Source organism: Cebus imitator, unplaced genomic scaffold, assembly GCF_001604975.1.
Source record: "Cebus imitator isolate Cc_AM_T3 unplaced genomic scaffold, Cebus_imitator-1.0 Scaffold74, whole genome shotgun sequence".
Lineage (NCBI taxonomy): Eukaryota > Metazoa > Chordata > Mammalia > Primates > Cebidae > Cebus > Cebus imitator.
This window is the reverse complement of record NW_016107389.1, coordinates 6,873,849-6,900,252: the sequence shown is the minus strand read 5'-3', so window position 1 is coordinate 6,900,252 and position 26,404 is coordinate 6,873,849. Positions and strand designations below refer to the sequence as shown.

General features: G+C 37.9%; 1 protein-coding gene across 3 annotated transcripts; it reads left to right on the top strand.

Annotated features, from left to right (window-relative positions):
* The first annotated feature begins 304 nt into the window (after window positions 1–304).
* BNIP2 (BCL2 interacting protein 2) lies at window positions 305–24,880 on the top strand. Of its 3 annotated transcripts, XM_037739746.1 has the most exons (12): window positions 305–585; window positions 7,699–7,805; window positions 10,155–10,222; window positions 10,691–10,867; window positions 12,559–12,735; window positions 16,395–16,497; window positions 17,834–17,965; window positions 19,853–19,939; window positions 20,272–20,370; window positions 21,114–21,149; window positions 23,332–23,365; window positions 24,483–24,616. In XM_037739746.1, exons 2-11 carry the CDS (start codon window positions 7,756–7,758, stop codon window positions 23,342–23,344), a joined length of 942 nt encoding a protein of 313 aa, XP_037595674.1. In that variant the 5' UTR covers window positions 305–585; window positions 7,699–7,755; the 3' UTR covers window positions 23,345–23,365; window positions 24,483–24,616. The 3 variants fall into 3 exon arrangements, with proteins under 3 accessions (XP_037595674.1, XP_017387402.2, XP_017387403.2); XM_017531913.2 differs by lacking the exon at window positions 23,332–23,365 and having other exon boundaries at window positions 24,483–24,701; XM_017531914.2 differs by lacking the exons at window positions 21,114–21,149; window positions 23,332–23,365 and having other exon boundaries at window positions 24,483–24,880.
* Window positions 24,881–26,404: the final 1,524 nt, after the last annotated feature.

Genomic DNA, 26,404 nt, shown 5'->3' with positions numbered 1-26,404 from the left:
ATTGATCGTTGATAATTGCACCTATCGCAATGATACTGATAGTTGCACCTGTTGTCATAATATTGCTATTGGTAATTGCACCTATTGCATTATAATATTATTGATATTGATAATTTCACCTATTGCAATGTTCAATAAAAACAGGCAAAAAGAAAACAAAAATGACTGAGACTACAGGGCAGCGTCCCAGCGCACAACAATGAAGAAACGCCACCAATAAGGAGTCGAAGCGACGGGTCTGCCCAGAGACAGGGAAGGCTGACGCGAGCGATAGCCCGTGAGGCCTGAGTGGGCTGGGGGATGCTGCGTGGGCTTCAAGAGGACGGCACGCCCCCGCCACCGCCTCCTCCGCTGCCGCGCCCGGAGGTCGGAGTGTTGTCACTTCCGCCGGGATGTCTCACTGCGTCCGGGTCAGCTGCTGCCGCCGCCGCCGCGCCGCTGCGGCCGGGGAATTGGGCCGGGGTCTCCACCGCAGACCGAGGGGAGCGGGCTCCGCTCGGCACCGCTTTTTGCGACCTGGCCGTCAGCCCCACGTCGCCGGCCTGGAGGGGCGAGGAGGACGAGGGGGCCAAGGCTTCCTCCGGGGTGAGTGCGGCCTGGGAGGACTCGGCACGGCGGCTCCGGAGCCGGACTGGAACCGGCCTAGGGGCGCAGATTTGTCGGGCGCTTACCCAAGACGCCCGGGGAGAGGAAACGCAGGTTACCCGTGGTAGGGGGCGCCATAGAACCTGCTCGGGAGGTGCTTCCTGGATACCCGCCCAGCATAGGTCCCCGCCCTTGGCTCGGGTCCTGTTTGTATTTGGCAGTTTGGCCCCCACCCCACTCCTTTTCCGTTTCTGGTAGTTGTGCTCGGGATAGAACCTTGTCCCTCCTCCTCTCCCCCACCTTTACCCCGGTGCGGGTGAAGTGGCTGGGCCACGATGGTTCAGTATTTATGACCAGCCTCGGTCCTGGTGCAGAACAAAGAAACTTGGACTTCTGGAATGCCTTGTAACCTCAGGGAATAGACCCGGGAGCAGCATAAGTAATCAGGGCTTTAATAGATCTTCCCGAGCACGCTAAACCAAATCTGGAGTGTACGTCAAAAGCCGAGTCCCGGCTTGGATCCAGACACCACCTTTTCTGTTTAAATACCTGGCACAATGGTTTGTATTTCTAGATGCATCTCTTGCCGCTGGAGAGTTACTTGTCTATCCTGTGAGCTCTTTGAGGGCACAGCTTTTGCCGTGTTCATCAAGATAGGCACAGCCTCCTGTTTAATCGAATGAATTATGTGATTGCATTTTAGTGTTGCTTTTTTCATTCTCACCTTCTCTTGATTAGGATCTCTGTCTCTCGTAATACATGATTTCTTATGTTCAGTTAAATGTATTATTTTTCTAACATTTTACAGGAATATCTGCAGTTGTAGAAACAAATACTGTAATTTGTGAATGGATGTTTCCTCAGAATTACAACTGTTACCCCTGCAGACTAGTTTCTTGATTATTTTGCACATATTCTTCTTAGTTCTTGTTATTTTATGGTTTCTCTAAACTCTGTTCCTAGTCTTCATAATCTGAAGTGCAGCCTAACATTGTTGGGTTTAGACAGGAAGTATGACAGATCGATTTCTGCAAACGGAACTTGAACTGGATTATCATAAGTCAGTGCTATTACAGTCTTCAGGCATTACAAGATCTTTGAAGCTAAGTGCAACCAAATCGGGCATTACAGGCTTATTCTGTATGAAGTTGTCAGTGCATTGCAGACGGTGTGCTATATTAGAAGCAGTTCTGGACTAGGTAGGTGGACCAGGATGTGGTCCCTCACATGTAAGATGAAATGAAGATAACACGAGTGTCATGCATCGCAAAGTTACTGCTTGGAACATGCGATGATGGCTATAAAAGGGGTTAGTAAATGTGAAAAGCACTCTGGAAAAATTCTGTTCATTCTATCTTGAGTAATGCTGGTAGATGGAACAATAGGGTGAAGGGTGTCCGAGAAAGTATGTGTAACCAGATCCATTAAGTTAAAGTTGGCTGGTAGTAGATCGAAGATGTCTTGTCACTTTGGGAGGCCAAGAAAGTGGATCACCTGAGGTTAGGAGTTCGAGACCAGGCTGGCCAACATGGTGAAACCCCATCTCTACCAAAAATAAAAAAATTAGCTGGGCCTGGTGGTGCATGCCTGTAATCCTAGCGACTGGAGAGACTGTGACACAGCAACCACTTGAACCTGGGGGGCAGAGGTTGCAGTGAGCTGAGATTGCAGCACTGCGCTCCAGACTGGTCCAGCCCAGGCTACAAAGTGAGACTCTGTGTGTCCCCGAGCCGCCACTCCCACGAAGAAAAAAATGTCATGTTGTGTTCACATGCTGTGAAGCAAAATACTAGTATGATATGATGATAGTAATATTCCACGATTATAGTTTTATGTTACAGTTAATTTTTCTAACTACAACAAACTAAGGTCTCAGCATTTTCAGTACTTTCTGCAATGATAATTCAATAAAGATAACTTTTGTAGGCAGCACAATCATCTTTTGCTTTATTTTCACAATTTTGAGAGAAGTCATCACCATTCTAATTTTTCTTCTTAAATTTTTTGTTAACATTTAATTTTATTTTATTCATTTATGTATTTATTTTTTGAGATGCAGTCTTGCTCTGTCACCCAGGCTGGAGTGCAGTGACTCCATCTCCCCTCCCTGCAACTTCTGCCTCCTGGGTTCAAGCGATTCTCCTGCCTCAAGATTGCAGGCAGACACCACCACACTTGGCCAATTTTTGTATTTTTAGTAGAGATGGGGTTTCACCATGTTGGCCAGGCTGGACTCAAACGCCTGACCTCAGGTGATCAGTCCACCTCAGCCTCCCAAACTGTTGGGATTACAGGCGTGAGCCACCGTGCCTGGCTTGTGTTAACATTTCTGATAGAGCATCTTCTTTTATTGTTTAAAAACTATATACCTCTCCCCTCATGGAAGCAATGACAAGCAAGTATATAGGATTTTTCCAAGGATGTTTGGTGATCTCCTAAATGTATAGGCTGTTCGTTAAAAAGTGAACATAAATGTTTAGAATGAAACCATTTCGTTTAAATGGGGAAGTGAAGGGCTTGCCTGGGCATTTCCATCTGCCTACTGGAATTGATTTCAGCATAAATAGTCGTTTCTGGCGCGTGTTGCAGCAGCACTGTTAAACTGCATATACCGAAATTATTGTGTAAAATTGTGTTACAATCTAAACACTTCTAATGTGATCTTTAAAAAAAAGAAATGTAGAGACAGATCTCACTTTGTTGCCCAAGCTAGGCTTGAACTTCCGGGCTTAAACCGTTTTCCCACCTTGTCCTCCCAAGGTGTTAGGATTACAGGAGTGAGCCACTGAGCCTGGCCTAAATGATCTTAACATTTAATTTTTGCATGTGTTGCTAAACTGCCTGGGGAAAGTTTCTTTAGCCTGGTTGAGTTTACCAGTACTACTCCCCTTGAAGCTCTACATCAGAAGGAATCCATTATCTCTTTGATTTATTTTTTTTAACCTAAGATCCGCTGTTTTGAATTTATTTTTGACTTCGACAGGTAAGTGGCATAAGTAAGGATGTCCCACCACTACCAAGAGTCAATCCATTGAGAAATTAAGTTATTTCTGTTGCAACAGGTTATTTTAACAAATGGCATCTTAAAGTGTTATTTCGCATTCTAATTTACTAAAAAAATTACTATATGAACAAGAAGTGGGAAGCAACCACAGTTAACTTGTGAGTCAGCAGTATCCTGATCTTCTTCAAAGTGGTTGTGGTTATATTAACTCCTTTCTTATTTGTTTCCTGTTCTTAGCAGCTGCTTGATAATAAAGTGCTTCCAAGAACAGTATTCCCTCAATTGTTTACATTGTTTTCATCTACCTAGTGTACTGTCCCCTAAAATTTGTGATGAAATGGTAGACTAAATCTATCTATATCTCTCTCCCCAAGTTCCATTTAACTAGATTAATTAATTATCCTCAAATTAAATACCCATGTCTGTATACTGAGGTATTAACACATGATTCAATATGATATTAAGGTAAAAATGGAATAAATAGGGTGAGATAGCTGAAAGACGTGGGCTTTCTGTGTTTTGAGAAGCTATTTTCTTTTCTTCTCTTTTTTTTTTTTTTTTTTTTTTTTTTTTTTTTGAGGCAGAGTCTTTATCACCCAGGCTGGAGTGCAGTGGCACAACCTCAGCTCACTGCAACCTCCACCTCCCAGGTTCAAGTGATTCTCCTGCCTCAGCCTCCCTAGTAGCAGGGATTACAGGCGTTCTCCACCATGCCTGGCTGATTTTTGTATTTTTCATGAAACAGGGTTTCACCATGTTGGTCAGGCTGGTGTCATACTCCTGACCTCAGGTGATCTGCCCACCTCAGCCTCCCGAAGTGCTGGGATTACAGGCATGAGCCACGTGCCCAGCCCCAAGGAGCTATTTTCATGGAGATAAACTTGTTCAAGTGGTTAAGCAGCTGAAAGGCCTGGTTTGTCTTCTGGAATTTCCCAAGATAAACCTTTCCTCTTACCAGTGAGGAAAATTTTACCAACAGAAATTATTATTGCAGATGTGTAGGTTCCCACAGAATATTTTTGTTACATTTTTGTGGGGTAACAAGGGGCAAATCCTACTCATGTAGTTTAATAAGCAAAATAAGCCTAAGAGATTGAGCAAAGGTTTGCTGACCAGTGTCATACCCTACAGATATTATTCATTTAACTAATTTTTATAGGCCTGTTATGTGCTAGGCACTGTGGTAAGTATTGGGAATACGTTGGTTGCAACTTTCAGTCTCTGCTTTTATTTTTGAAATGCTGAATATTTTTCTGAGTATTTGAGATATTTGAAAAAGACACCCAGATGCATTGGAACCCAATCATTTTCTGTGTGCTAAAAGAAAAAGACACCCAGAGAACATGCTGGTATTTTTTTCAACACTCAATAAAAAGGTGCGTCAAGATAAGAGAGCGCTTTTCTGATTATTGAATTTAGGAAAATGCATCGTTCACTTTAGAGTGAGTACCAAAGTCTTAAGAAAACTTAACATTGGGAAATCACTAAATTAAAAATCTAGAAGAGAGTATCAGTTTTCAGTCTTTAGTGATAGAATGCTTTGGTCTCACTTGAGCATTGTAATTCTAGAGTAATAAGTATTTTCACCATTTGGGCTTGTTGATTGTAATGGTGGGCTCCTTTCTATTTGTGTTCTAAACAGAGGGGATGGTTTTGTAAGGTTGGTGTCCCGTTTTTTGCTTATTTTTCCCTCAGAGAGGAAAGGTTGCTATCAGAAAGCAATGTATATATAAAGACATTATTGAAGATGGGTATTAATTACTTAACAGTATAGGTGACATATTAGAAACAGAGAAAGTGCTAAATAAGTCATGATTATTGTATTTTAAGTGTTTCTCATTAATTTATCAAAATTGCCTGGATCATTGTTTTCCCAGAGAATTAAAAACCTTACTCCTATATGTAAATGACTTTTTAAAGCAAATAAGTTGGTGTGAAAAAGACAGCATCTGCCATTTTCTTTCTGTGCTAATAAGTGTATCATCAAAAATTGAAACTTTTTGAAAATGTTTAAAACCTTCTCTTGAGTGTAAGGAAAAAATCAAACAAGGCAGAGAGCCTTTCAGCCTTGGCAGAGATACAAATTTAGTTTACCTTGTGAAATCTAACACTTGAGGACGTTTCCATTTTAATTTTGTTGTTCCGGAGCATAAGACTTTTTTTCTGTATAACTTTGTGCATCTTTTGAATGTTATAGTGACGTAGCAGATAGGGCAGCTGTAGGACATGATGACATTTTTCTTTTAGAAGACTGGTTGATGTGAATGGCTGGCATAATTGATTTTATTTATTAAATACTTTTTAAAGTCATATATAGTATAGTTTTAAAAATCAAATGGTGTAGAAGGACTCACTACGATGAAAAGCGTTAGTCATTTTGTCCGTTTCACCCTCTTTCGTCTTCTACTGGTGTCAGTCACTTTTCTTTTTTCCTTTGAGACTGAGTCTCTGTCGCCACACTGGAGTGCAGTGGCGCTATCTCAGCTCATTGCAACCTCCACCTCCCACGTTCAAGTGATTATCCTATCTCAGCCTTCTGAGTAGCTGGGATTACAGCTTCACACCACCACACCTGGCTAATTTTTTTAATTTTTAGTCTGATGAGTTTTCACCATGTTGGTCAGGCTGGTCTCAAACTCCTGGCCTTGTGATCCTCCCACCTTGGCCTCCCAGAATGCTGAGATTACAGGCATAAGCCACCACGGCAGCTTTTTTTTTTTTTTTTTTTTTTTTTTTTTTTTTTTTTTTTTTTTTTTTTTGGATGGAGTCTTGCTCTGTCACCCAGGCTGGACTCTGGCTCACTGCAACCTCCGCCTCCCAGGTTCAAGTGATTCAACCTTCGCCTCCCAGGTTCAAATGATTATGCTGCTTCAGCCTCTGGAGTAGCCGGAATTACAGGAGCCTGCCACCATGCCCTGCTATTTTAAAAAAAATTTTTTTTTATTTTTAGTAGAGATGGGATTTCAACTGGTTATCAACTCCTGACCTCAAGTGATCCACCCACTTCAGCCTCCCAAAGTGCTAGGATTACAGGTGTGAGTCACCGTGCCCGGCCTGGTGTCACCTGCTTTAAACTTTATTTTTAGTACTGCTAGTGAGGCTCTGTACCTCTTAAGAAATATATTACTGCAGAATACCTATATATATTTGTCAGTGCTGGTTTTTGAATAACTTTAGATGTCTGTTGACGTTAATGTAAATGAACTAAATACTCGTTGATACCTCTTCTATGGTTTTTGCTGTTTCATTGCATTGTTAACCAATTGATCTTTACCATACCTAAACTTCTGTTTCTTTCTCTATCGCCAGAAGGAATATCTCTAGATTTCTCACTTTTAAAATGAGGATATTGGCACTCACATCCTTCCTTGGAAAAACTTAAGACCAAAGTTCACGGCATATGTTAAAATATGTAGTTGCATACACAAAGACATTGACCAAGTTGAGTGTTTGAAAGTGTATGCGAAGCTATATGAGAAAAGCATAGCATAGCTTTGGAAGAAATCAAAAGATAGCATAGTTTATTTACTGGACGAGTTACTGAATAGACTTCTTAAAGGAGCTCAGGAATTGTGGCATCGAACTACTGAGAAGAAAATATAAAAGCATACTACTTAACTCTGCCAAATCATGAGTTTAAATATTATTTATTTACTGTTGTTCACTCTCTAGATTCAATCTCTATCCAGGGGACAGAAAGTTTAATTATGAATCTGTAATAAAGAACATTATTATTTCTTACCCAACTTCAAATTTTTTAATATAATCCATAGTATGAAATTTTAATTTTTATTTTTTTAATATGATCCATAGTATGAAAATTTAATTTTTATGAAATTAAATTTTAATTCATAACCTGAGACAATATACATGCAACTGAAAACAAGTATTTTGACTGAACAGTATCCTTACTATAAACAGTATTTTACCAGAGTACATATAGTCTGAATAGTCTCTAATTTAAAAAAATTTACAACCCAGTAAATGAATTTCATGACCAGACTACTGTACTAAACATCAGGTATGAACTAAGATATAAAGTTACTACACCTTTTCATTGGATAAAAAGTAAAGTGGCAATTAAGTTATACATTTTTCTCTCTTCATAGGACATTGGCCCTCTGGATTATCAAGAGTTTGTAGTTGACATTGAATCCAGGCTGAGGATGGAAGGTGTGGAACTTAAAGAAGAATGGCAAGATGAAGATTTTCCAATGTGAGCAGTGCTTTTAAATGAAAACAATTTTAGAACAAACTTCAAAATTTCTTTATTGAGATGTCACTTTTTTGAGTCTCGCTCTGTCATCCAGGCTGGAGTGCAGTAGTGCAATCTCAGCTCTCTGCAACCCCTGCCTCCCGGGTTTAAGCAGTTCTCCTGCCTCAGGCTTCTGAGTAGCTGGGACTACAGGCATGTGCCACCACGCCCAGCTTATTTTTGTATTTTTAGTAAAGACTAGGTTTCACCATATTGGCCAGGCTGTTCTCGAACTCCTGACCTCATGATCCACCCACCTTGGCTTCCCAAAGTGGTAGGATTACAGGCATGAACTACCGTGCCCCACCGAGATGTCACTTTTTAAGTGAATATTTGGCTTCTTAAACTCAGTAATACAAGGTGATCATGTGATGCTAGGAAGTAGAAGTTTCTTTTCAACAGTTAGATTGATTCTCTTCTATCTTACTTTCCAACCAAATATATATGTAGTCTTCTATAATCTTTCATTTTTGTTTTGGACATTTAAGTTTCCAAACTTTTATTTCCTTTTTGTTCTTGTTGAGACGGAGTCTTGCTCTGTTGCCCAGGCTGGAGTGCAGTGGCGTGATCTCAACTCATTGCATCCTCCGCCTCCGAGGGCCAAGCAGTTCTTCTATCTCAGCCTCCCAAGTAGCTGGGATTACAGTCATGTGCCAGCACACCTGGCTAATTTTTTTTTTTTTTTCTGTATTTTTAGTAGAGATGGGTTTTACCATATTGGCCCGCCTGATCTCGAACTCCTGACCTCGTGATTCACCCACTTTGGACTTGCAAAGTGCTGGGATAACAGGCATGAGCCACTACACCTGGCCCCCTTTTTTTCCTTTAAACTAGGTCTGAGGGATTCCTCAGAGAAGGGGTCTTTAGTTGTTTTTAAAATTTTTCTTTATGACCAGCTGCAGTGGCTCACACCTGTAATCCTAAGACTTTGGGAGGCTGAGGTGGGCAGATCGCTTAGGGCCGGGAGTTTGAGACCAACCAGGCCAACATGGCAAAGCGCCATCTCTACTAAAAATACAAAAAATTAGCCAGGTGTGGTGGCATGCATTTGTAGTCCCAGCTGCTTAGAAGCCAGAGGCACAAGAATTACCTGAACCCTGGAGCCAGAGGTTGCAGTGAGGTGAGATCATGCCATTGCACTCCAGCCTGGGCAACAGAGCAAGGCTCTGACTCAAAAAATAATAATAATTTTGTGGGATCCCCTCCCCCCCCAAAAAAAAAAAACCTTACTAAGTAAATTAACAAGGATTTTCTACCTCGTCTGGCCAGCCACCTTGACATGTTGCATTTGTATTTACAATTGTATTGGCACCAGGTTGGCTAATGAAAAGAGAGCAAAGGCAGACCTTATAATGAAATAGTGCTTCCATGCCATAGTGATCAGAAGATATCCTAGTCCATAATCAGGTGCTTTAGCAGTTGAAAGATGGACAGCTGATAGGAGACCTGAGTCATTGTTGCACATGGTGGTGACAGTAATATAGGAACGCTGATCTCAGAAGAAATGAACCATTGTTACTGTAGTCTCATTGTGAGTAAAAATTGAGCTTCATACATTGCACCATAGATCACATTATATTTGTGCATTTCAGTTATAGTTGTTTAAAATTTTTACATGTTTTATGATTCTGTAATACCTATTGCGTGAGGTATTTATATCTGTTTTTGTGTGTTGCTTATATATAATAAGTGTGTAAGTCAGCTCTGACAGTCTGAGAATTTTTAAAGCGTAGCCAAGCACAGCAGCTCACGCCTATAATCCTAGTGCTTTGGGAGGCCAAGGCAGAAGGATTGCTTGAGACCAGCCTGGGCAGTATAGCAATACCCGGTCTCTACAAAAAACCTTAAAAATTAGCCGGGCTTGGTGGTGTGCAACTGTAGTCCTAGCTACTCAGAAAGCTGAGGCTTTATCTTAAACGCTGCTTAAGCTGGGCACAGTGGCTCACGCCTGTAATCCCAACACTTTCGGAAGTTGAGGCGGGAGAATCGTTTGAGCCTAAAAGTTCGAGGCCAGCCTGGGCAACATAGCAAGACCCTGTCTCTACTAAAAATTAGCCATGTGTGGTGGCACGCACCTGTAGTCCCAAATAGGAGGATCTGTAGAGCCAAGGAGTGAAGGCTGAAGTGAGCCATGATTGCGCCATTGCGCTCCAGCCTAGGTGACGGAGCAAGTCCCTGTCTCAAAAACAACACCACCGCTTCATTCCATTTTCCACGTAATTATTTCTATAAGCTGTATGTTTAATAGATTGAACTTGAAAAAAATTCTTTCTTAATTTCTGGGTTAAAAAGTATGCCTGTGTCTTCTAGACCTTTACCAGAAGATGATAGTATTGAAGCAGATATACTAGCTATAACTGGACCAGAGAACCAGCCAGGTAAGAGCTTAACACTTTTACTTTCAATGAAATGATGGACTTTTTGATTTTTTTTTTTTTTAACACATTTCTTTGTCCAAAAAAAAAACAACTTGAGTTTTTATTCCATCGCAGAAGTCAAGGTATAAGCTTAACATTGAGGGAAGCATTTTTAGAAAGCTTTAAAAAATTAACTTCCCAAAACATACGCTTGGTTTTTGGAAAGTTTTACAGAAAACAGGTGGGAGGAAATCATTTTTATTGGCAAGAGGTCTCTATAAGGTCTGCCTCCATTTTAAAAACATTGATAGTTTATTGATCTCTTGCCAACAATGTAGAAGCAGTAGTGATCAGAATCAAAATTTTGTAAATAGGTGCTTTGAAGTTATGTTTAATGGATATTATTTTTCTCAAGAATGGAATTTTTCTTATTTATCTTTAGTATCTAAGCATTTTTTTGTTACATATCTTTTTATTTTCCAATTCCAGGTTCCCTAGAAGTTAATGAAAATAAAGTGAGAAAGAAACTAATGGCTCCAGACATTAGCCTGACACTGGATCCTAGCGATGGCTCTGTATTGTCAGATGATTTGGATGAAAGTGGGGCAATTGACTTAGATGACGTAGACACGCCATCTGAGAATAGTAACGAGTTTGAGTGGGAAGGTAAATGTTTCACTGTTTTTAATCTGATCTTTATTAATGTATTAAGGGATTTTGCTTGAAGTATGTAATTCTTTCTGAAGTTCATTTATTTGTTACTAAGATATGAAATTCTGCTAACACTTGAATATTCTCACGGACTTCAGAACTGTATATAGTAGATTACACCAGTTTTTTCCCCCTCTTATTTGCCCAGTGCTGTCACGTTTTTTTCATAGTTGCTTAAAAAATATTTCTTGATAATTATGGCATGCTCATTTTCAGTTAATCAAGTAAGAAACTTTTGAAGCGACATGTAGTTAACAGTTTGTGGGAAGGGAGTTCTGAAAGGCATTTTGGGGGTGACTTTTTAAATAGACTTACCTGACATTGCTCTACTTTGTAAAGTGACCAACTTAAATTAATACATACTTTTAGCCCCCAGACCTAGTATTTCTTATCATTATTTATTTGTAATTCAAAGGAATTGTGCTGTGTTTTACTTTGCATGCTTTCTTTAATTAGAAAAGTGTCTACAGTATCTTACATATACTAGTTATAATTTTTATATATGGTTTTTCCATCTTGAAAATGTTTTTTTTTTTTCCCAAAGTAGTGTTTAGCATTCAGTATTTTATTATAATAAAGTGTGATGTGCTATATTTTTGGTTTCTTTTTTCTTCTCTGTTTTACTGGTTCATTAAACAGTCCAGTAATAAGCAGTGTTTTATAAAGATACTGAAATAGTTTTGTGCCTGTGTGTTTTGTCTCTTCTTTCTTTAATGCTGCTGTAGTCATTTCCTGGAAGGATATTTTCCGTTAACAGCTTTGTCTTGGAAACAACTAACATGCAGTAGGTTCCCCCTTCCCCCATCTTTTGGTAAGGACTATAATACTGGAATTTTGAAAATCATTACTAAATTAATAATCAGCTAAACTGCAATCTCAAAACATAAATTACACCTAATCATTGGTGCTTATGCTTTGGCTAATGCTAATTTAAATAGACTTCTGCATGTATACCTCAAAATATCATAAATACATTTCTGCTTTATAAAGCTGATCAAATGAGAAGTGATCATTGAGTAGTTAACCACTTCCTATCTGGTATTACAGTTAATTTATGTGCTCAGCAACAGCAAAATTGGCTCCCAGATAGCTTCTTAAGATAACCTATAGTCATAACTGCCAGGGACAGCCGTGTCACAGTTTGAATATGGAAAGGTGTTGAAAGGCCAGTGTGCTAAGATTTTGATGACTCTATGAATTAATATTTTCTGAACTTTGGATATACATTGTTCTGTGATTAGGTGTTTTTTTGTTGAATTGGGCAATAAAAAAATTTAAAGAACCATGATTTCCAAAGATTTAAGATGGCCTCAGGTTAAGAATAGGCCTTTTCCTCCATTATGGAAGAGACGTTTAAAATTGCGCCCATTGGCCTGGCATGGTGGCTCACGCTTGTAATCCAAGCACTTTGGAGGCCAAGGCGGGTGAATCACCTGAGGTCGGGAGTTCAAGACCAGCCTGACCAACATGGTGAAACCCCATCTTTATAAAAAAAGAAGAAAAAAGAAAAGATAAATAAATAAAATAAAATTGTGCTCATAGTATAATGAAAATTCTCTGAAAAACCTGGATAGTAAAGTGGTTAACATATAATATGATTTTTGTTGTATAACAGTTTGTGATTCAAAAACTTTTTATTTTCACAGATGATCTTCCAAAACCCAAGACTACTGAAGTGATTAGGAAAGGCTCAATTACCGAATATACAGCAGCAGAGGAAAAAGAAGATGGACGACGCTGGCGTATGTTCAGGATTGGAGAACAGGACCACAGGGTTGACATGAAAGCAATTGAACCCTATAAAAAAGTTATCAGCCATGGGGGTAAGAGTTACTGAGGATTTCTCAGATTGCTTAATGCAATATCAGATTTCTAAATGCTTTTAGAAACTCTGCCTAGAGATATCATGTAATTTTGAAAGAATAATAAGCATTTCTCATATCATTTTAGAAACATGACAAGGTTAAAGTACAAGAATAAAGCTACTATTTAAAAATGATTATATGCATACCGGAAGTTGAAAAAGTACAAAAGAATTTGTAGGGAGAACTGTCAGGTTCGGCACAGTGGCTCAGGCCTGTAATCCCAGCAGCTTGAGAGGCTGAGGCAGGAGGATTACTTGAGCTCAGGAGTTCAAGACCAGATTGAGCAACATAGACGTTGTCGCCACAAAAAAAAAAAAAAAAAAAAATAGCCAGGAGCGGTGGCGTGTGTCTGTAGTCCCAGCTACTTAGGAAGCTGGGGTGGGAGGAGAGAGAGCGTGAGCCTGGGAAGTTGAGGCTGCAAGTGAGCCATGATCATGCCACTGCACTCCAATTTTTTGTTTGTTTTGTTTTTTGACAGACCCTGTCTCAAAAAAATTTAAAAAAAAAAATTTTTTTTAACTGTCTGTAGGCCACCGAAAAGTGGGACTGCCCTTTCTCCCTAAGTTATAAACTGTGAAATGCTCTGATCTTAAGCGTATAGTTCAGTGAGTTTTGGCAAATAGATACACATGTATATAACCCACACCCCTAAATGTATAGTATATTTTTAGTGTCCCAGAAGAATTTTTTAATACCCCTTCCCAGTAAATACTCACTTCCAGTAGCCACTATCATATCTACCCCCTGATTAGTTTTGCCTGTTCTAGAATTTCATATATAGTAACTAAAATCATCCTATGCTCTCTTTGGTCTACTTTTCACCATGAAGTTTTTGAGATTCATCCATATGGTTGCACGTATCCACAGTTCATTCCTTCTTATTGCTGAGTAGTTTTCCATTGCATGGAGAAACCATAATTTGCTTAACCATTCTTTTTTTGGTTGTGCGTGTGAGTTCTTTCTAACTTGAGCTATTATAAACAAATTGCTTTTTTTTGTGGATATAAGTAAAACTTGGACTTTCAAACTTGTAAGTCTTAGTTTACCTTAAAACTCTGAACAAATTATTTTTTAATAGATTTTTTTTTTTTTTTTTTTTGAGACGGAGTTTCGCTCTTGTTACCCAGGCTGGAGTGCAATGGCGCAATCTCGGCTCACCGCAACCTCCGCCTCCTGGGTTCAGGCAATTCTCCTGCCTCAGCCTCCTGAGTAGCTGGGATTACAGGCACGTGCCACCATGCCCAGCTGATTTTTTGTATTTTTAGTAGGGATGGGGTTTCACCATGTTGACCAGGATGGTCTCGATCTCTTGACCTCGTGATCCACCCGCCTCGGCCTCCCAAAGTGCTGGGATTACAGGCGTGAGCCACCGCGCCCGGCCCACACCACATTTTTATAGAGCACCCACTTTGCATATTTATGGGGTATACAAAAATACAAGGTTTAAGTCCCTTAAGAAATAGGAAAAGCTATAAGTTTAAGTTATAAATCCTTTCAGTCTAACAGTACCATATATAGAAGTTTACCTAGGCGTGTTGTAAATAGTGCTGGAATGTTAGTGCCAAGTCAGAACACAACTCACTATAGAGTATGTCATACTACTTTAAATTCTCCTAATGCAGGACAGGGGGGCACATGGGTCAAGCAGATTGATGTTTTTTTCTAAGTTATTTCCGCTTAATTTACTCTCTACCAAATGCATTCCCCTGCTTATTTCTATAGTCTTCATTCATCTGAAAGCAAATCACATGAATATTTGTAGTTGCATTCTTCTGCCTAATTTAATCTTACTCAGATGAAGAAAATGGCATAATCTGGATCAGGAAGTCCACCGACATACATTATTGAGCTAGCTCATAGGAATCAAATTATAAGACCTGATTTATAAGCTTACATCTTTTATCTTTCAGAAATAACACTTTTTTGTGGGGGAAGTAATCAAGGCCACCTTATCCTTTTGCATCATCACAATATATTTTGTGACTAATTAAGAAAGATAGTGAAGATTCTGATGTTCTTGAAATGTTCAAATCTTTTCACGTGCAAATTTATAAACAATAGAAATGAAGGTTACAGCAGATGTGTTTGTTACTAATTATGGGCTTAATATCTGAAGACTGCAGTTGAAACATGGACATTTTATCACTGTTTTTTGTTACTGAAAATTATGTCAGAGATGTAATTTAGTTTAGTGTTTTTTTTTTTTTTTTGAAACCAAGTGTTACTCCGTCACCCAGGCTGGAGTGCAGTGGTGCAGTCTCGGCTCACTGCATGCTCTGCCTCCCAGGTTCAAGTGAATCTCCTGCCTCAGCCTCCTAAGTAGCTGGGGCTACGGTTCCACACCACCACTCCCGACTAATTTTTTGTATTTTTAGTAGAGATGGGGTTTCACCATTTTGGTCAGGTTGGTCTTGAACTCCTGGCCTCAAGTGATCTGCCCTCCTCAGCTTCCCAAAGTGCTGGTATTGCAAGCATGAGCCACTGTGCCCAGCCTAATTTAGTTTTGATATCCTAAATTCTACACAATGCTAGCATTTTTAAATATAAAACTTATGTTTTAAAAATCACCCACTTATGGGTCTGGTGAGGTGGCTCATGCCTAGCGCCAAAGGAGGAGGACTGCTTAAGGCTAGGAGTTCAAGACCAGTTTAAGCAACACTGAAACCCTATCTCTACAAAAATTTTTTTAAGGGCCGGGCGCGGTGGCTCACACCTATAATCCTAGCACTTTGGGAGGCCGAGGCGGGTGGATCACGAGGTCAAGAGATCGAGACCATCCTGGTCAACAAGGTGAAACCTCGTCTCTACTAAAAATACAAAAATTAGCTGGGCATGATGGTGCGTGCCTGTAGTCCCAGCTACTCGGGAGGCTGAGGCAGGAGAATTGCCTGAACCCAGGAGGCGGAGGTTGCGGTGAGCCGAGATCGTGCCATTGCACTCCAGTCTGGGCAACAACAGCGAAACTCCGTCTCAAAAAAAAAAAAAAAAAAAATTTTTTTTTAAAATTAACCAGGCATGTTTGTGTGCACTACAGCCTCAGCTCCTCTGGAGGCTGTAAGGTGGGAAGATCCCTTGAGCCCAGAAGTTCGAGGTTGCATGAGCTGTGATTGTGCCGCTTCACTCCATCCTGGCCAATAGAGCAAGACACCTATCTCCAAAAAATATTTTAAAATTAAAAAGCACCCACTTTAACCATAAGCGTGCATATATATATTTAATATATATTTAATGTATATATATATATTTAATTTAATTTATATATAAAAAATTAAAAATTAAAACAAACTTTCAAATGTTGTATAGTGTTGGTATTGTATTGGGTTATATCACTGCATTTGTCTACTTGATAAAATAGGGCTGGCATTTTAAGTATGCTTATTTAAGTGGTTTTGGGGTTTTTTTGTTTTTTCTGTCCACTGTCCTCTTTAAATTTTACTGTTCTCTTTTGGGGAAGAAGAAATTTAAAATTCTATGTAAGACCATATAAGATTTACAAAACATTTTAATTCATAAGTTTGTGAGAGGTAAACTGTTATTTATAATTTACCAATCATACAGATGTCTTCTGAAAATTCCTAAGAGTAAAATCATGCTGGTGTGTTTGGTGTCTTTTTCAGGATATTATGGGGATGGATTAAATGCCATTGTTGTGTTTGCTGTCTGTTTCATGCCTGAAAGTAGCCAACCTAACTATAGATACCTGATGGACAATCTCTTTAAGTAAGTATATATTTAACAAAAACATTTGGACAGAATTCTGAGCTAATTAGATCTACACTTTAAAAAACTTAAGGTGTGTAAAAATTATAAATATCCCGGTTCCTTGGGAGACTGAGGCGGGCAGATCACTTGAGTGCAGGAGTTGGAGACTAGCATGCGCAACATGACAAAACCCTCTCTCTACACAGACAAAAAATTAGCCAGGCATGGTGGTATGGGCCTGTAGCCCCACCTATGCAGGAGCCTGAGGCAGGGAATCACCTGAGCCTGTGAGGTCAAAGCTGCAGTGAACTGTGATTTTGCCACTGCACTCTAGTCTGAGTGACAGAGTAAGACCCTCTCCCAGAAAAATAAATATCCCAGTTCTGAAAGTGTCCGAATCTTTTCAAGTGCAAGTTTGTGTACGATAGAAATGAAGATTAAAGCCAAAGTATTTGTTACTAGATACGGGACTAGATGAGTCGTTATTCTCTGACATTATGAAATAATAGTTTTCCAACTCAAGAGAAAAATTGTCATTTTAAAACTGGGAAATAGATCTCAGATTAGTTGTTCCAACTTTTGTTTTGTTTTGAGACGGAGTTTCACAGTGTCACCCTTGCTGGAGTTCACTGATACAACAACGGCTCCCTGCACCCTTGACCTCACGGGCTCAAGCCATCTTCCTACCTCAGCCTCCCTAGTGGCCGGGACTACAGGCACATGTCACCACATCCAGCTGACTTTTTTATTTTTGGTAGAGACAGGATCTGACTAGGTTGCCAGGGTTAGTCTCAAACTCCAGGGCTCAAGTAAGCCACCATGTCCCACCTATCCCAGCTTTTTAATTTTACATTTGCAGTTACATTAAGTGTAAAGAAGTGATTTTTGTCCCAAAATCATGTGGCCACATTACATTCACCCCTAGAAGGCCAGTTTAACTGAACTGAATCAGTTCTATTTCCACAGGGTCATTCTGTTTCTCAGGTTAATCCAGTTTTTAAAAGCTTTGTTGTGGAAAGTTTTAAACATTCACAAGGGTAAAGAGAAGTAAATAAAATGTTCATTTATCAGTTACTTCAACAATTATCGATTTAAAGTTTGTTACCATTTCTCCCCCCAGTATATACTTTTGAAGCAAATCCCAGAAGCAAATCATTTTCATCTAAAAACATTTTCATATATATCTCTTAAAAAGTAACGTTTTCAAATAATCGTAATACCAGCTAATGCAGTTTGAGCATTTTCATTGTTTGCTTTCATTGTCGAGGAGAGAAGGGAATTGTATAATTTAGAGAATCTAGTTCAGTTATACACGGTGATTTTTAAGGCTTAAACTTAAATCTGTTTTTTACAGATACGTTATTGGCACTTTGGAGCTATTAGTAGCAGAGAACTACATGATAGTTTATTTAAACGGTGCAACAACTCGAAGAAAAATGCCCAGTCTGGGGTGGCTCAGGAAATGTTATCAGCAAATCGATAGAAGGTAATACAAATACAAGTTGAAAGCTAGTCTGAAAAGTTTTTATAATGGCTTTAATAGATCAAACTTTGTTTTCTGTTGCTATTTAAAAACATTTATTTTTAAAATTTCATTTATTAATTTCATGACACATTTCTATTTTCTATAACATTTTAGAATGTTATGAGGGAAATCAATTTTGATTTTTCTGTAAAGAATAACCTTAATTGGGCCGGGCGCGGTGGCTCAAGCCTGTAATCCCAGCACTTTGGGAGGCCGAGGCGGGTGGATCACAAGGTCAAGAGATCGAGACCATCCTGGTCAACATGGTGAAACCCCGTCTCTACTAAAAATACAAAAAATTAGCTGGGCATGGTGGCGCGTGCCTGTAGTCCCAGCTACTCAGGAGGCTGAGGCAGGAGAATTGCCTGAACCCAGGAGGCGGAGGTTGCGGTGAGCCGAGATCGCGCCATTGCACTCCAGCCTGGGTAACAAGAGTGAAACTCTGTCTCAAAAAAAAAAAAAAAAAAAAAAAAAAAAAAAAAAAAAAAAAAAAAAAAAAAAAAAAAAAAAAAAAAAAAAAAAAAAAAAAAAAAAAAAAAACCTTTTAATAAAAAAAAATAAAATAAAAAAAATAAAAAAAGAATAACCTTAATTCATAAAGTAGCTCTACATTTCTCCTTATTTATAAGGAGAAATTTTCTCCACATTGAACACTTTCCTACAGTTTACATCTTGGGAAAGGATGGAGAATGTAGTATGTTTCCTATTTTATTATATTCTGAGCTTTGCCTAATTTATAGTGCTTAGCTTGTTGTATGTTTTTGTTTTTTGCTTTGTTTTGAGACAGAGTCTCACTCTGTTACCTAGGCTGGACTGCAGTGGTGCAATCTCTGCTCACTGTAGCTGTGACCTCCCAGGCTCAGGTGATTCTCCCACCTCAGCCTCCCAGGTAGCTGGGTGTACAGGCGTGTACCACCACAGCCAGCTAATTTTTGTATTTTTTGTAGAGACAGCGTTTCAACATGTTGCCCAGGCCGCTTCTCTAACTCCTGGACTGAAACCATCCACCTGCCTTAGCCCCCAAAGTGCTGGGATTACAGGCATGAGCCGCAGTGCTCAGTCTTACATTTCTTAGTAATGCTTGTTTAGCTGTAATCTTTCTTTGGTTTAGAAGTGTATTCTCTTGGGAGTTAGTCATCAGTACTTAATGGAAGGAGAGTGCTCTTCCAATTGGTTTGATCTTGCCATGGCTAATTTAAATCAAGTCTGTACCATTAATAATTTTCTCTTCACATCTGAATTTGACATTGGGTAGCTCCTGTGATTATATAACTTGATGTGTGAAAATATACATAATACAATAAGTTTTTATTTAGTCATTTACAAAGAAGCTGTCTAGGATAATACCTTTAATTTTTAATCAAAACTTTAAATTCCATAAGAATAGGAGTTAGATCTGATTTGTTTTTGTTCCTGTGGTCATCTCCCCCGCGCACAGACTTCTCTGCCTTTGCAGTGCTTTAAGAACTTAGCACCAGTTTCTCCCTAGTCTTGGAAAATGAGAATAGTTTACTTTTATATTCTTTTATATTGGCCTCTTTCCCTGGTTGACAGACTCCCAAAGACAAGTGAATGTGTATGCTAGGAGACATTTAATAACAGGCTATACTATGGACATAAATTTGGCCAAATAAAGTTCATTTCATAGCAGTAGGAAGAACCATCGAAATTCAAGAGTGTACTTTCTTGTCTACAGGAATATCACACCTAAATGAGAACTCTTGGGTGAGATTTTTCAATTACTGCTTTGTACAAACTTGCACATATTTATTGAGGTCTTGACTTTTAGCATTAGAATTTGTAGAGATTTTTAATTTTTGTTTGTTTGTTTGTTTGTTTTAACTCCAGGTTACGGAAAAATCTAAAATCCCTAATCATTGTCCATCCTTCTTGGTTTATCAGAACACTTCTGGCTGTTACAAGACCATTTATTAGGTAATTTTTGAGAGCCATTGACTTTAATTTTATTTTTACTTCTTTTTTTTCCATTTATTTTCAGTTGACACATATTAACTATAGTATTTATGGAATACAGAGCTGTATTTTGATATGTGTATACCTTGTATAACAATCAGAGCAGGGTGACTAGCACATCCATCACCTCAGACATTTATCATCCTTGTGTGTTGAACGTTCAAAATTATATAATTTTTTTAAAAAAATTTCTTATATCCATTTGTATATAAGAAATTTTTGTATCTTGTAAACATTGTTTCCATTCTGTTTGTCAGAAACATGGAGGTAATTATTTTTGTTTTCTTTCATAGCTCAAAATTCAGCCAAAAAATTAGATACGTCTTTAATTTGGCAGAACTAGCAGAACTTGTCCCCATGGAATACGTTGGCATACCAGAATGCATAAAACAGTATGTTTTGTTTTATTTCCTTAATTGTATTGGATCTTAATATTTTGATGTGCAACAGGCAATCCTTTTCAATACTCATTCTTTATGCATTATGTGTCATAACTGTGTGTGTGTGTGTGTGTGTGTGTGTGTGTGTGTGTGTGTGTGTGTGTGTGTATAACAAAGAAAAAGAGGAAGAAGCCATTTCCTACATCGTCCCAATAAGTTAGCATTTTCTTCAGGCTGTCAGCTGAAGAACTAAGAGAAATTATTTCTGGTTGTGATCCATGTTATTCTTTCATAGAGTGGTTATAATCTAAGAGATGATTTTTCTAATTGATTAGTACTAACGAACATTCTCCAAAGTTGAACATGGTGCTCAATTTGAGTAAATTCATCATGAATAATCATTGCTAAACAAATAAAAATATTTAAGTCAACATAACTTTAATGTTTTCCAGTGACGAAATTTTGTTCTCTTTATTAGATTCACATTCTTCCATGTAACTTCTTGGACTTGGTAGAAGGCTATTAGCATAAATACCTGAGTATTACAATGCATGTAGAAAAGTTTCTTTGTTCTGCTCACCTGAGGTTTTAGTCTATTTAGTGTGTGATGGTCAGATTTTTACTTTGGACATCATGTATTAAGTATTTTTGGTTTTGCTGGAAAATTTAAATGAGTTTATTTTTAGTACCTTTTTTCAAGTTTTTGTTCATCTTCATAATATGTATATTTACTGAAATAACTCTTCCCTACAAAGGTATGAAGAAGAAAAGTTTAAAAAGAAACGAAAAAGGTATATGCACACCTCGACTGGGTTGCATCTAGACTAGTCCATTTGCATTGCAGACTAACTCCTCCTTATTGGTTGGTTAGCTTGTAGACAAAGATAATAGCATTTGTAAATATAAATATACCCCAACTTCCAAATACAGGGTGAACCCAGAGTTCCTAAGGCTGAATATGACCGGATTCACCATGTTTTATTGCCTTATTTGATGCCAATTAGTAGTTAAAGACTCTTCTCTTTCCTTCTTACTCTAAATACTAATGGTGAAAGCAGAGAAATTACTAAAAATGATATTTGGAACACCAAATACTTTTAAGACGTTATCTGTTTCACCATTTTCTTTAAATCGCTAACTTGTGCTTTTGAAATAGTTATGCATACGTTTTTAAAGTTATCAATTTATTTCCTTGGGGTTATTTATTATATTTGCAATGCATATATTCTTTGGCTAACCAACATTAATTTCCTTTTTCGCTTAAATTAAATGGCTTGCTAACCAGTCAAATTCTACATGTGATGAAATACCTAAAATCTCAATGTACCACTTAACAATTAAACACTCTGCTTTCTATTTTAAATTTTATTTTGAACACCTCTGCTTTGAGCATAACAAACTATTATCTACTGATACCTTGGCGTAGATGATGTAAGGCAAGGGTATACAGTACTTACAATTTTATGTAATAATTTCGAAAGATGTAGAATTTGGAGCTAGTTGTCAAATCTTTAAAATATTGGCAGTTAAATTAGCACAACATAGTTTAATACAATCTAAAGAGTTATGGTGAGAGATTTATATGTAATTGTCTTGTCCATTCTAAGGAGCCAACTGTAACTAACTGGAATATTCTTAACTTTGAACACATTTTGTTTCTGTTGATGAGTGAGAATTCAGTAGGCCCTGTGATAGAATCAGTTTTACACTTCTATATGACACTTCACAGTTTAACCAACACTTTAACATAGAAAGGTAGACACTGATCATGCTGATTTCTCATCCGTCTCTAGGCATTCCTGTGCATTTGCTAGACAAGTGGCTGAAATTAAAAATATGGTAATTGTAGAATATTTTGAAGCTAGCTGCTTCATAGATTTCAAAGTGAATTGCCTTTGTTGATGAAATGTCCTGTATTAAGCCCTTTTTTAAAAAAGTTTTTAATACTGCAAAAAAGTAATTTAGACATCAGGAAAACTGTGGAATTTATACTTTTTATTGAAATTCATTGTTTGAAACCTGTCACTATTTTATTTTGATTTTTTTTTTCACTTGGGTTTAACCATAAACAGAATTATTGCTTGTATCTTTTAGAAACTTTATGGTTTTTGTAGTTTCTTTCATCTTAAAAAATAATAAATTTTTGTCAATCTGAAAATAAAATTTTAAATTAAATTTAGATAGAGAGGCATGTTTTGTTTTGAGACAGAGTTTCTCTCTTGTCACCCAGGCTAGAGTGCAGTGGCACATTCTCAGCTCACTTCAGTCTCCGCATCTTGGGTTCAAAGGATTCTCTTGCCTCAACCTCCCAAGTAGCTGAGATTACAGGTTCCTGTCACCACGCCCAGCTAACTTTTGCATTTTTAGTAGAAACAGGGTTTTACCATGTTGGCCAGTCTGGTCTCAAACTCCTGATCTCAGGTGATCTGCCCACCTTGGCCTCCCTAAGTGCTGGGATTACAGGTGTGAGCCACCACACCCAGCCATGTTTTTAAAAGCAAACCTTACAGAGGCTATGTGCAAAGGAGCTTATCTGAGGTGACAACTCCATGACATGATAAGTACTGGTGCTAAAGAGAGTATGAAACTATGAGTCCCTGTGGCAGGATTTGGGGGAGCAGGGGAAGAAGGGGTAAAAGCATTTTATTGAGGGGCTTGTGGGGAAGAGGGTTGAAGAAATGCTGACAATAGTGAGATCCAGTGTCCCCAGTGACAGAAAAAGGATAGCAGTTTTAAATGGTTCAAATGCTTGTTTCAGAGAACTCAGTGCAAGTGTGGCCATATAGATACAGAGTGTTAAAATGTTTCAGTGGAGTTTAAAAATAATTATGAAATTAGTTGGTAATGATAGTTCAGATGTTAAGAGGATTTGATACATCCTTATATTAAATGCCTTATCAGAAATATGTACCTTTCAAATTTTTGATAACAGTATTTAAAATATTTTAAAATGTTACTTTGCCTTTACCACAGACCAGGCTTTTAGGTCTGCTTCACTGATACTCAGGTGAGCACAGTAATGGGTGTTAATAATAAAAACATGAAAAGTACCTTTTTATATCTAATACCAGATTGTTTTCAGGGTCCCTGCATCCACTATTCAGACCATCACAAATGTAATACTAATAGACTGTTACCTTTGAAGGGTTGTCTGTAATTATTGTGTGGTAATTATGTAATCCTTCTAATCCCCACATGCGTAAATTTTGATATGACTTATGTGCAACCCACCACTAAATAGATTTTTTGATGGGTTTTTGTTTTGGTTTTTTTGAGTCAGAATCTTCCTCTGTCACCCAGGCTGGAGTGTAGTGGCACAGTCTTGTCTCACTGCAGCCCGGGTCTCCAGGGCTCCAGCATTCCTTCCACCTCAGCCTTCTGAGTAGCTGGGACTACAGGTGCACACTACCACACCTGGCTAATTTTTGTGTTTTGTGTAGAGACAGATTTCGCCATGTTGCCCAGGCTGGTCTCGAACTGCTGGTCAAGCAGTCCGCCTATCTTGGCCTTTCACAGTGCTGGGATTACAAGTGTGAGCCACTGTGCCCAGCCTAGTAATTGATTTATATTTAGATAGTTTTGAAGGTTAAATTCTTAGGGCTTCATACTGTCAAAATAAGTTTAAGGCACTCACAGACTGGGTACCAGTAAGTTTTAGAGAATAATTATGGGTTCTGTAAGTATGCATTTTTTTAATCACTGGATTTTAACATATTGATTGATCAATTAGTGGCATTTTTTTATTTTAGTTAACAGTCATTTTTGAGGGAGTTTTTATTCCTGCCAGTCTCTTACCACTTGGATCCCTACCACAGCCAAGTTACAGGTCAAGATTTTAATATGCCATGTAATTTGAACTTTTAAGAAAGTTTATGTGCATTTGTATGTAAAGTATTTTATAATTTTTAAAGAAACAACAGTCACATTTCTTGCGAGTGTCCTCGTGCCTTTAAAAATTTTCTTTTCTGGTTGGGGAACTGATATTTGGTAACTGGTTTTACTATGTCTGCTTCTTTGCAAAGCTTTGTCTTTAACAGAGTGATATTCTATGCTAAAATAGTCATGTTTAGAAAGAAAATTGTTCAGTTGCTAGTTTCTTATTATATATATTCTTCATTAAACAGAGTTGATCAAGAGCTTAATGGAAAGCAAGATGAACCGAAAAATGAACAGTAAGTTTGGCATCTAGTCCAAACAAGACTGAAGAATGTGCTGATGAAGCAGTGCTGTTTTTGCATTCATAATGCATTTATTGGCCCATATTTTTATGTAACCTGTTACAAGATTGACTTGACTTTTCTTAATGGACTTTTGTATTATGCAAGGGACTGTTCACTGCTGTACTGGTTTGCAAATCTCTTGAATTTAGCTCTTTAATAGCTAACTGTATTATCATTTTATATTTTATATTGCTAAATAGCAGAGAACCACACTTTATATACAACAATTTTTGCATTTGTTTATTGAATGACACATCATCTTCGGTGAAATATTTATATGCATAAAAGGCAAAGGAAAGAAATAATATATATTTTTATGTTTTTTTGAGCAATATTTTTTAATGTGTACTTGTTGTATGGAAGAAATATGCAGGTAAATAAGACCATGATTTTGTAAAGTGCATATTAGAATTTTTGTTTTTGTGAATGGTTCAATACATTTCCTAGGTAACTTAGAAAATTAAGTTTCTCATAAGGCAACGAACAGTTAAACTGATTCTCATGGATACCCAAAGATCATGTACATAATCAAAGTGTATTAGTACCATCCCAAGGTTTTTTTCTCATTTAACATATATCATTTCATAATTCAGCAAGTACAAATGCAGGCACATTGCACACTTTTTTCTTTTTAAAGACAAGTCAAAAAGCCATTTTTAGAACTAGAGGATTTAAGACATTAGGAATGGGGGTTTGTAAATATGTATATAGGGAACATTTTATTTTCTGACCCAAAGTCAGAACTTTATAAAAATCTTGAGTTTGTTCACTAATGTGAAATAAGCCGTGTGTCCAGGGTATTGCTCCCCTGAATGTGTGTGAGTGCTGTGTAGTATTGCAGAGAATATGATGAGTTATTCACTGTCACAACTTTTTCTGTAGAAAANATTGCACACTTTTTTCTTTTTAAAGACAAGTCAAAAAGCCATTTTTAGAACTAGAGGATTTAAGACATTAGGAATGGGGGTTTGTAAATATGTATTATGGGTCATTTTATTTTCTGACCCAAAGTCAGAACTTTATAAAAATCTTGAGTTTGTTCACTAATATGAAATAAGCTGTGTGTCCAGGGTATTGCTCCCCTGAATGTGTGTGAGTGCTGTGTAGTATTGCAGAGAATATGATGAGTCATTCACTGTCACAACTTTTTCTGTAGAAAACAGGGGCTGCTTTTTAAACTGCTCTCACTGTGGGCACTTTACCAAAATACTTCCATATCAACTATTTGAACTCAGTAGTTGTTTGACCTAATTAGATGTGGTGTTTGTTCAAATTTCTATGAAATCATGTTTGACAATACTGTAAATTAGGTTAATTCTGTAAGTCTTAGAGAGCATCATTATATTGTGCTGTTTTCGATAACACATTTGATACAAGCATTTAAATGGTTTCATTTGGTAAGTACCATTACACTGAAATAAATTGTGTATGTGCCTCCAAACAAAAGCTTAATTATCGAAAAAATTATTTCTGAAACAACAGATTGATCTAATATTGTGTCATATACTTGAAAGACTCATGGACAGCTGGTCAGCATAATACCTTCCTAATCTGAAGGTTATGCTACTCCAAACCTTTCTGTAAGGTATTTTACAAAAGAGTGGCCTCGAGTAGCCCCATTAAAGTGGATGTGAGCTATCCTCTTAAGAGTTCTTCTATCCTAGATTGAACACACATGTGGCTGTTACCATTCTCACATAATTATAAGCCTCCTGTTACAAAAGGGAACTTTTCAATCTATACTTTTTGTCCTCCTCAGTCTTACACTTGGCATGCTGACTTAAAACCAATTATAAGAGATGCTGGAGGATTCCCAGAATGAAACA

Excerpts from the sequence above, each read along its gene's own strand:
- BNIP2 (XM_017531913.2), top strand. The coding sequence starts at position 7,756 with ATGGAAGGTGTGGAACTTAAAGAAGAATGGCAAGATGAAGATTTTCCA. Across the intron at positions 10,223-10,690 it reads TGGACCAGAGAACCAGCCAG|GTTCCCTAGAAGTTAATGAA; the intron begins GTAAGAGCTTAA and ends TTCCAATTCCAG. Across the intron at positions 21,150-24,482 it reads TTTAAAAAGAAACGAAAAAG|AGTTGATCAAGAGCTTAATG; the intron begins GTATATGCACAC and ends TTCATTAAACAG.